General features: G+C 46.4%; 1 protein-coding gene across 2 annotated transcripts; it reads left to right on the top strand.

Moving 5' to 3' along the window:
• Positions 1-234: 234 nt before the first annotated feature.
• LYRM2 (LYR motif containing 2) lies at positions 235-10298 on the top strand. 2 transcript variants are annotated; one of them, XM_075179785.1, is made up of 3 exons: positions 235-398; positions 5849-5989; positions 9900-10298. In XM_075179785.1, the coding sequence occupies exons 1-3, from the start codon at positions 354-356 to the stop codon at positions 9978-9980; spliced, it is 267 nt and encodes an 88-aa protein (XP_075035886.1). In that variant the 5' UTR covers positions 235-353; the 3' UTR covers positions 9981-10298. The 2 variants fall into 2 exon arrangements, with proteins under 2 accessions (XP_075035886.1, XP_075035970.1); XM_075179869.1 differs by having other exon boundaries at positions 237-395.
• Positions 10299-10998: the final 700 nt, after the last annotated feature.

Below are 10998 nucleotides of genomic sequence, written 5' to 3'. Positions count from 1 at the left end.
TTGCTTCATTTCTGCGCCAGGACGTATTTAGTTTTTGCAGAGTGAAACAGACCATGACAAGGACCCAGGATGTAGCTGTGTCCGCATTGTCGGAGTTATACAGCTAATATCTGAGAGTGGCTGCAGTGAACACATCCGACCAGCAGAGGGAGATGTTACAATAGACAGCAAGGAAAAAGGTACGAAAAAAATAGGATAAATCTGTCCGCGCTGTAGGAGCCATTTTCAGTAAAATTTCTCTGAATCATTCATCAACTATTGATCTCCGGGAAAATGGCGATGTCAGTGTGATTGTATTACAGACATTTTCAGCAGCAGCTGTGATACAAGGACAGCTCAGAATATCACAGGAGATGTCCTCCAGGCTGCCCCCAGCTGCTCTCAGCCTCAGACAGGTGGTCAGCGCTCCTCTGGGTGTAATACAGGGTGCTCTGTAGAGGATGCAGGGTGTAGTGTGGATATAGTAGAGGGAGCAGGGTGTAGTGTGGATATAGTAGAGGGAGCAGGGTGTAGTGTGGATATAATAGAGGGAGCAGGGTGTAGTGTGGATATAGTAGAGGGAGCAGGGTGTAGTGTGGATATAGTAGAGGGAGCAGGGTGTAGTGTGGATATAATAGAGGGAGCAGGGTGTAGTGTGGATATAATAGAGGGAGCAGGGTGTAGTGTGGATATAATAGAGGGAGCAGGGTGTAGTGTGGATATAATAGAGGGAGCAGGGTGTAGTGTGGATATAATAGAGGGAGCGGGGTGTAGTGTGGATAGAATAGAGGGAGCAGGGTGTAGTGTGGATATAGTAGAGGGAGCAGGGTGTAGTGTGGATATAATAGAGGGAGCAGGGTGTAGTGTGGATAGAATAGAGGGAGCAGGGTGTAGTGTGGATATAGTAGAGGGAGCAGGGTGTAGTGTGGATATAATAGAGGGAGCAGGGTGTAGTGTGGATATAATAGAGGGAGCGGGGTGTAGTGTGGATATAATAGAGGGAGCAGGGTGTAGTGTGGATAGAATAGAGGGAGCAGGGTGTAGTGTGGATATAGTAGAGGGAGCAGGGTGTAGTGTGGATATAATAGAGGGAGCAGGTTGTAGTGTGGATATAATAGAGGGAACAGGGTGTAGTGTGGATATAGTAGAGGGAGCAGGGTGTAGTGTGGATAGAGTAGAGGGAGCAGGGTGTAGTGTGGATATAATAGAGGGAGCAGGGTGTAGTGTGGATATAATAGAGGGAGCAGGGTGTAGTGTGGATATAATAGAGGGAGCGGGGTGTAGTGTGGATATAATAGAGGGAGCAGGGTGTAGTGTGGATAGAATAGAGGGAGCAGGGTGTAGTGTGGATATAGTAGAGGGAGCAGGGTGTAGTGTGGATATAATAGAGGGAGCAGGTTGTAGTGTGGATATAATAGAGGGAGCAGGGTGTAGTGTGGATATAATAGAGGGAGCAGGGTGTAGTGTGGATACAGTAGAGGGAGCAGGGTGTAGTGTGGATATAATAGAGGGAGCAGGGTGTAGTGTGGATATAATACAGGGAGCAGGATGTAGTGTGGATATAATAGAGGGAGCAGGGTGTAGTGTGGATATAATAGAGGGAGCAGGGAGTAGTGTGGATATAATAGAGGGAGCAGGGTGTAGTGTGGATATAATAGAGGAAGCGGGGTGTAGTGTGGATATAATAGATGGAGCAGGGTGTAGTGTGGATATAGTAGAGGGAGCAGGGTGTAGTGTGGATATAGTAGAGGGAGCGGGGTGTAGTGTGGATATAATACAGGGAGCAGGATGTAGTGTGGATATAATAGAGGGAGCAGGGTGTAGTGTGGATATAATAGAGGGAGCAGGGTGTAGTGTGGATATAGTAGAGGGAGCAGGGAGTAGTGTGGATATAATAGAGGGAGCAGGGAGTAGTGTGGATATAGTAGAGGGAGCGGGGTGTAGTGTGGATATAATAGAGGGAGCGGGGTGTAGTGTGGATAGAATAGAGGGAGCAGGGTGTAGTGTGGATATAATAGATGGAGCAGGGTGTAGTGTGGATATAATAGAGGGAACAGGGTGTAGTGTGGATAGAATAGAGGGAGCAGGGTGTAGTGTGGATATAATAGATGGAGCAGGGTGTAGTGTGGATATAATAGAGGGAACAGGGTGTAGTGTGGATATAGTAGAGGGAGCAGGGTGTAGTGTGGATATAATAGAGGGATCAGGGTGTAGTGTGGATATAATAGAGGGATCAGGGTGTAGTGTGGATATAATAGAGGGAGCGGGGTGTAGTGTGGATATAATAGAGGGAGCGGGGTGTAGTGTGGATATAATAGAGGGAGCGGGGTGTAGTGTGGATATAGTAGAGGGAGCGGGGTGTAGTGTGGATATAGTAGAGGGAGCGGGGTGTAGTGTGGATATAGTAGAGGGAGCGGGGTGTAGTGTGGATATAGTAGAGGGAGCAGGGTGAAGTGTGGATATAATAGAGGGAGCAGGGTGTAGTGTGGATAGAGTAGAGGGAGCAGGGTGTAGTGTGGATAGAATAGAGGGAGCAGGGTGTAGTGTGGATAGAATAGAGGGAGCAGGATGTAGTGTGGATATAGTAGAGGGAGTGGGGTGTAGTGTGGATATAGTAGAGGGAGCGGGGTGTAGTGTAGATATAGTAGAGGGAGCGGGGTGTAGTGTGGATATAGTAGAGGGAGCGGGGTGTAGTGTGGATATAGTAGAGGGAGCAGGGTGTAGTGTGGATAGAATAGAGGGAGCAGGGTGTAGTGTGGATATAATAGAGGGAGCAGGGTGTAGTGTGGATATAGTAGAGGGAGCGGGGTGTAGTGTGGATATAGTAGAGGGAGCGGGGTGTAGTGTGGATATAGTAGAGGGAGCGGGGTGTAGTGTGGATATAGTAGAGGGAGCGGGGTGTAGTGTGGATATAATAGAGGGAGCAGGGTGTAGTGTGGATAGAGTAGAGGGAGCAGGGTGTAGTGTGGATAGAATAGAGGGAGCAGGGTGTAGTGTGGATATAATAGAGGGAGCAGGATGTAGTGTGGATATAATAGAGGGAGCAGGGTGTAGTGTGGATATAGTAGAGGGAGCAGGGTGTAGTGTGGATATAGTAGAGGGAGCAGGGTGTAGTGTGGATATAATAGATGGAGCAGGGTGTAGTGTGGATATAATAGAGGGAGCAGGGTGTAGTGTGGATATAATAGAGGGAGCAGGGTGTAGTGTGGATATAATAGAGGGAGCGGGGTGTAGTGTGGATATAATAGAGGGAGCGGGGTGTAGTGTGGATATAATAGAGGGAGCGGGGTGTAGTGTGGATATAATAGAGGGAGCGGGGTGTAGTGTGGATATAATAGAGGGAGCGGGGTGTAGTGTGGATATAATAGATGGAGCGGGGTGTAGTGTGGATATAGTAGAGGGAGCAGGGTGTAGTGTGGATATAATAGAGGGAGCAGGGTGTAGTGTGGATATAATAGATGGAGCAGGGTGTAGTGTGGATATAATAGATGGAGCAGGGTGTAGTTTGGATATAATAGATGGAGCAGGGTGTAGTGTGGATATAGTAGAGGGAGCAGGGTGTAGTGTGGATATAATAGAGGGAGCGGGGTGTAGTGTGGATATAATAGAGGGAGCGGGGTGTAGTGTGGATATAATAGAGGGAGCGGGGTGTAGTGTGGATATAGTAGAGGGAGCAGGGTGTAGTGTGGATAGAGTAGAGGGAGCAGGGTGTAGTGTGGATAGAATAGATGGAGCAGGGTGTAGTGTGGATAGAATAGATGGAGCAGGGTGTAGTGTGGATATAGTAGAGGGAGCAGGGTGTAGTGTGAATATAATAGAGGAAGCGGGGTGTAGTGTGGATATAGTAGAAGGAGCGGGGTGTAGTGTGGATATAATAGAGGGAGCGGGGTGTAGTGTGGATATAGTAGAGGGAGCAGGGTGTAGTGTGGATAGAATAGAGGGAGCAGGGTGTAGTGTGGATATAGTAGAGGGAGCAGGGTGTAGTGTGGATATAGTAGAGGGAGCGGGGTGTAGTGTGGATATAATAGAGGGAGCGGGGTGTAGTGTGGATATAATAGAGGGAGCGGGGTGTAGTGTGGATATAGTAGAGGGAGCAGGGTGTAGTGTGGATATAGTAGAGGGAGCAGGGTGTAGTGTGGATAGAGTAGAGGGAGCAGGGTGTAGTGTGGATAGAATAGATGGAGCAGGGTGTAGTGTGGATAGAATAGATGGAGCAGGGTGTAGTGTGAATATAATAGATGGAGCAGGGTGTAGTGTGGATATAGTAGAGGGAGCAGGGTGTAGTGTGGATATAATAGAGGAAGCAGGGTGTAATGTGGATATAGTAGAGGGAGCGGGGTGTAGTGTGGATATAATAGAGGGAGCGGGGTGTAGTGTGGATATAGTAGAGGGAGCAGGGTGTAGTGTGGATATAGTAGAGGGAGCAGGGTGTAGTGTGGATAGAATAGAGGGAGCAGGGTGTAGTGTGGATATAATAGAGGGAGCAGGGTGTAGTGTGGATATAATAGAGGGAGCGGGGTGTAGTGTGGATAGAGTAGAGGGAGCGGGGTGTACTGTGGATATAATAGAGGGAGCAGGGTGTAGTGTGGATATAATAGAGGGAGCAGGATGTAGTGTGGATATAATAGAGGGAGCAGGGTGTAGTGTGGATATAATAGAGGGAACAGGATGTAGTGTGGATAGAGTAGAGGGAGCAGGGTGTAGTGTGGATATAATAGAGGGAGCAGGGTGTAGTGTGGATATAATAGAGGGAGCAGGGTGTAGTGTGGATAGAGTAGAGGGAGCAGGGTGTAGTGTGGATAGAGTAGAGGGAGCAGGGTGTAGTGTGGATAGAGTAGAGGGAGCAGGGTGTAGTGTGGATAGAATAGAGGGAGCAGGGTGTAGTGTGGATAGAATAGAGGGAGCAGGGTGTAGTGTGGATATAATAGAGGGAGCAGGGTGTAGTGTGGATATAATAGAGGGAGCAGGGTGTAGTGTGGATAGAGTAGAGGGAGCAGGATGTAGTGTGGATAGAGTAGAGGGAGCAGGATGTAGTGTGCATATAATAGAGGGAGCAGGGTGTAGTGTGGATATAGTAGAGGGAGCAGGGTGTAGTGTGTATATAATAGAGGGAGCAGGGTGTAGTGTGTATATAATAGAGGGAGCAGGGTGTAGTGTGGATATAATAGAGGGAGCAGGATGTAGTGTGGATATAATAGATGGAGCAGGGTGTAGTGTGGATATAATAGAGGGAGCAGGGTGTAGTGTGGATATAGTAGAGGGAGCAGGGTGTAGTGTGGATATAATAGAGGGAGCAGGGTGTAGTGTGGATATAATAGAGGGAGCAGGATGTAGTGTGGATATAGTAGAGGGAGCAGGGTGTAGTGTGTATATAATAGAGGGAGCAGGGTGTAGTGTGGATATAATAGAAGGAGCAGTGAGCTTTCTTGTGCTGGGATTATAGAGATCTTACAGTCATGGCCATAAGTTTTGAGAATGACACTAATTGGTTTTCACACAGTTTGCAGCTTCAGTGTTTTTAGACCTTTTTGTCAGATGTCGCTGTGTTATACTGAAGTAACATTACAAGCATTTCATAAGTGTCAAAGGCTTTTATTGACCAATACATTGACCACAAGTTTTCAAAGGGATTAAGGTCTGGGGAGTTTCTTGGCCATGGACCCAAAATTTTGATCCCCAGCCACTTAGTTATCACTCTTGTCTTCTGGCTCCATCATGCTGATATAGAACAGCTTGTACAACCTTACAAAGGAGTGTTCCCTCCAGTGCTGGAAGCTGATGGTGTGTACAGTGCTGCACTCTCCCTGGTCAGCGTCAGATCGGAGACGTCCACTGTGTGTTTCTGACGTGTTGTCGTTTCTGTCTCTAGTTCCTGCTAAGGCAGCAGGTGCTGGGTCTCTATAGGAGGATGCTACGGGCTGTGCGGCAAATCCCTGATCCTGCCGACCGGAGATACATGGAGGACTGGGTCCGGGGGGAGTTCAAAAGGAATAAAGAGGCCACTGATGAGGTGAGCGTCATGGTGGGAGAGAGGAAACCGGTCACCGGTGAAACAAATAGTTCTTTACGCAGTGTACACTACATATGTGTTAACCAAATTGCCCCACCGCCCGGGAGAATAATATTACTGTTTAGATAGTGCCACCATATGACGCATCGTTGTACAAGGAATATTTGCCACTGACATCAGTCTCTGCCACATTGGAGTACGCATGTGGAGTGTTAGAGGAAACCCAATACAAACATGGGGAGAATATTGATCACTAGTTTGCACAATATTGAAATTACCTAATTTGTGTTGAGAGTTCTGGCTCATAATGAGCTCTATGGTCAGTAGATTGATCAACAAATTATGAGACTCTTCCTTTTTTTAAATTGCAACGCGCCTGAAGAAGAGACATCAGTGGTCTCCAAAGCTTTCATCTAAAATATATACAGTTAGTAAATGATTTTGTTTCATTGCCCTCCTCTATCTAGCGTATCACAGTAGAGTTAATTTACAAAGATGAGAACATTCACTGCATAGTACAAACAGTCCCATATATCCCGTCACTCTCCGGACACGTGATACAGACAGTCCCGGTGTCCCCTTACTCTCCGGACACGTGATACAGACAGTCCTGATGTCCCCTCACTTTTAGGACACATGTAATACAGACAGTCCCGATGTCCCCTCACTCTCAGGACACATGTAATACAGACAGTCCCGGTGTCCCCTCATTCTCAGGACACATGTAATACAGACAGTCCTGGTGTCCCCTCACTCTCAGGACACATGTAATAAAGACAGTCCCATTGTCCCCTCACTCTCAGGACACATGTAATACAGACAGTCCCGATGTCCCCTCACTTTTAGGACACATGTAATACAGACAGTCCCGATGTCCCCTCACTTTTAGGACACGTGTAATACAGACAGTCCCGGTGTCCCCTCATTCTCAGGACACGTGTAATACAGACAGTTCCGGTGTCCCCTCACTCTCAGGACACATGTAATACAGACAGTCCCGGTGTCCCCTCACTTTCAGAATACATGTAATACAGACAGTCCTGATGTCCCCTCACTCTCAGGACACATATATTACAGACAGTCCTGGTGTCCCCTCACTCTCAGGACACATGTAATACAGACAGTCCCAGTGTCCCCTCACTTTCAGGTTACATGTAATACAAACAGTCCCGGTGTCCCCTCACTCTCAGGACACGTGTAGTACAGACAGTCCCGGTGTCCCCTCACTCTCAGGACACATGTAATACAGACAGTCCTGCTGTCCCCTCACTTTCAGGACACATGTAATACAGCCAGTCCTGTTGTACCCTCACTCTTGGGACACATGTAATACAGACAGTCCCAATATCCCCTCACTCTCAGGACACGTGATCCTTCTTGACCATGTAAAATATTTGCCATCTGTACTAGTACCTCTAACTAGTGTGTAACAGTACTGATAAGGACCCTGTCAGGCGCTGTTTACTCAGCTGCGCAAGGACAGCTGCCTGTCTCTTCTGGCCGGTGCTGGGCTACTGGATGTTGTTCCTTTGGCCGATCTGCACATGCGCGTCCCACTTCTAGGCAACGGGATGCAAATCTAGGCTGCCGCGGCGGCCAGTGACGTCACTGCCGGTAGAGATTGCTTCTCTTCATGCCACCATATAAGGCGGACTGAGTATTGGGTCGAATACCTTCTCCAGCTTCCTCCGTTGTTCGTCTTTCCAGCCCCAACTTCCTGTTCCCTACATTCTTGCTCTCCCTGGCTCCTGACTACTCTTTTGGATATCTATTTGGTATCATACATGCTGTGACAGGATGGACCTCCTATGCCACCCTGCCTGCTGTGTCGCTGAGGACCGACTGGGCTTGTCTTGTCACTGTCCTCTTTCTTTTTCCCAAATGCGCCCTCTAACCACAGTAGGAGGGGCTTATGCTGCTGCCACCACTAGGCGCCTTAGCAGCACCTATAACCGTGTCTTACCGGGTAACTCTCGCTGCTGTGTACCCCTTTGCTTGTACACCTGACCTCTTGCCTTAAGATCAGGGTTGCGCTGCAGGGCTGAGGGCAGAGCTCCGGTTGTTCACCAGATAATGGATTAGATTTGGTCTAATAGGCTGGTCACAGGAATTACAGTAGGTAAGTAGGCGTCAAACGGGATCAAAGCAGTGATATTTTATTATCTGAAGTAGCTCTTATAAGGACAGTTACTCTAGTTTGTGGTACTAGCGATCTTTCAAGAGTTACAGATGGAATAGTAAAACATGGTCAAACAGTCCGCTTTTTATACAGATTTACACAGATACCCTGCGGGAGATAATCCAGAATCCTGCCCTCTAACCAACCCATGTGCTTCATGCAGCCTGCATATAACTCAGCCTGGAGGGGTTTAACGCCTTTTTACATTGCTGCTAGCGGTGCCACTAGGTCTGAGATGTTTACCATCAGGATATGACATTTCTCTAATCTTGCTTTGAACGCAGTTTAACTTGCAAACTTCACATTCATCTGTGATCATTTGCATAGGGGAGTCTACCAGCACGTCTGATTACCTTCTCCTGTGCTTTAAGGCTCAACAGACATTTTGGTCACTCAGTGATAAAAAAAAGGTCTAATTAACATGAGATTACCTGTCTATAGACAGTTACAAAACCCAAACATGACATACTGTCTCAGAAGTCCATACATTTCCATAGAAAACACATACCGATATAAAATAAGTACATCTGCAATGATATACATTGATCGCACTGCGCTAATAATTTTAAATATATTTTAACAATAATTTATTTATAAGTGTTCTAGCCACAAGCAGCCATTAGCCCTGGCATATATATGCAGCTACCAGTGGGGCTGTACAGAAGGATTGAGGAGACGGTGGAAGGTGGAGAAATAAAAAATGAACCTGTCATTGTGAAAATCTTAAAACTGTCATCCGCTGACAACCATAACCGTCCTTTCCATGCAGTGGTGGGGTGCATGACGATGTCACCATTTCTAACAAACCACCTTCCTCTTCTGGTTCTAGACAAGGCTGTGGCTTCTGTGCTGCTCACTTGTGCTTCTCCGCAAGCTTGGAGTAGCTGTGTGTATCCTGATGTTTATCTGTAACATCGATGCACAATTACTTCAATGTACAGAATTCCTCAGTAACATGGGGTTATCGCACTATGCTCTGCCACAATATAATGGAACAGTTATGTAATCCAGGTTCCGTACGTGTTTCCAACAATGTAAATGAGGCACTTAAACTGCCAACACAAATATGTGTGACAAGTTGACTGTGTCGTCGGTGTGATTGGCGACATTCACATTGCCATCATTAAAAGACCAATGCCAACGGATCTGGGGTATAGCCAGATTTTCGTGTTGGCAGGTTAAGTGCCGACATTTACAGTGTCAGAAAGAAGTACGCCACCTATGTAACCCATGTGTTTTACCAGAGATAGGTGCTGTGTATCTTCCTGTATAAACATACTAGTGATATTCAGCTAGCAGTTATTACCTGAATTTTATATAGCACCAACCTATTTATTGCATAGTGCTTTACAGAGAATATTTAATCATTCTCATCAGCCCTGCACCAGTTGAGCCTTTTAATCTTTATTCCCTACCATACAAACACTCACACACACACTAAGATCAACCTACTAGTATGTCAATAGACTGTGAGCAGAAACTAGAGCAAACACGGGGAGAACATACAGAGTCCACATTGAAAAGACCCTCGTCAAAATTGAACCCATGACCCCAGCACCATGAGACTGTAATGCTAACCACTGTGCTGCCCCCAAGATTCAGAATATTTCTACCAATCAGGTTTTCCCCAATAGAAGAGGTTTATACTTGTGCTTTACTCATCTGTCTCGCCATTAACGTGTTTATACTGCTGCTGACCCGTGTCTCTGACCTGCCTTTGTCTCTCCATAGGTCACAGTACGAATGATGATCACACAAGGGCAACGCCAGGTGCAGGGATTGGAGATCTCTCTTCAGCTGGCCAAATCCTAGAGCCCCGGCCCCCGTTGATTCTGGGATCCCCAATATTTATGTGTAATGGAGAAGTAATGACACCGCCGGCTGCGTCAACTTCTGCATCTCTGCCAAAAAGTCCTACAAAGTGGAGACATTTGAGATGTTGCTGGACTGGACATTTATTCACTGGGTTCTGTACTTGCCTGGGCCGGACTCGTCAACGGCTAATATCCTACAAACTCATAGGAAATTAGGAGTGAGCACAAATAAAATCTTCTCATCTTCCTGCATTGACCCCACTGTTTATTGTAATGGAGCGAGTGCTGGAGTATTAAAATGTTTTCAATAATACAACGTTCAATTAATACAAAGGGATTTATTTGAATGCAAATTAGTTCCGGATTCGAACATTTTCTTTTCTGTGTCTCATTCTGGACGAAGCTTCTGGTATAGCGGAAAGTCTGAGCAAGTTACATGAGAGATGAAGAAGGTAAAATGGAAGGATAATTCTTTTAGAATGGCTTACTGTGGAATGAATGAACTTGCTTGGATATTGTGGCTATGTAAGGGGGTAGTACAGAGGTTCCCCCTTTACCCCAGCTTGAGCCCCTGGACTGAAGGTGTAGGGTGTGAGCTGGAGGACCAATCGCAAGCTTCAATCAAGAAATTGTGGCTAGTGATTCGTCCTAGAACTCACACTCGTCTCTCCGCTGCCATTTAAAAGTGAGTAAAAAACTTGATTTGCCATTTTCATATTACATTCTGGCTAGGGTACAAATGCAGCCTCAAATAGTAAAAACTTTGTTAAAAGCCCTGTTAAGATTTTATATAAAAAAGGAACTTTCACTACTAAGGACGTATACAAACAAGGTATAACAGCTGCCCACGTAAGTGTAGCTATTATTTTAGAGCTACTGAAATTATTTGAAATCAACCACCACACCCCATTATTCCAGGAGAAGACAACATTCATATCAGCTGGTCCTGCTCCAGAACCTCTACCAGGTGTCCACTTACTGTATAGTGTAAGTGCATGCTCCAAAAAAGTGGCTGG

The sequence above is a fragment of the Mixophyes fleayi genome, chromosome 1 (assembly GCF_038048845.1).
Source record: "Mixophyes fleayi isolate aMixFle1 chromosome 1, aMixFle1.hap1, whole genome shotgun sequence".
NCBI classification, from domain to species: Eukaryota; Metazoa; Chordata; class Amphibia; order Anura; family Limnodynastidae; genus Mixophyes; species Mixophyes fleayi.
Note: the sequence above shows the minus strand (reverse complement) of the source record. Positions and strands in the feature narration are given on the sequence as shown.

Excerpts from the sequence above, each read along its gene's own strand:
- LYRM2 (XM_075179785.1), top strand. The coding sequence starts at position 354 with ATGTCCTCCAGGCTGCCCCCAGCTGCTCTCAGCCTCAGACAGGTG. Across the intron at positions 399-5,848 it reads CTCTCAGCCTCAGACAGGTG|TTCCTGCTAAGGCAGCAGGT; the intron begins GTCAGCGCTCCT and ends TTCTGTCTCTAG. Across the intron at positions 5,990-9,899 it reads ATAAAGAGGCCACTGATGAG|GTCACAGTACGAATGATGAT; the intron begins GTGAGCGTCATG and ends GTCTCTCCATAG.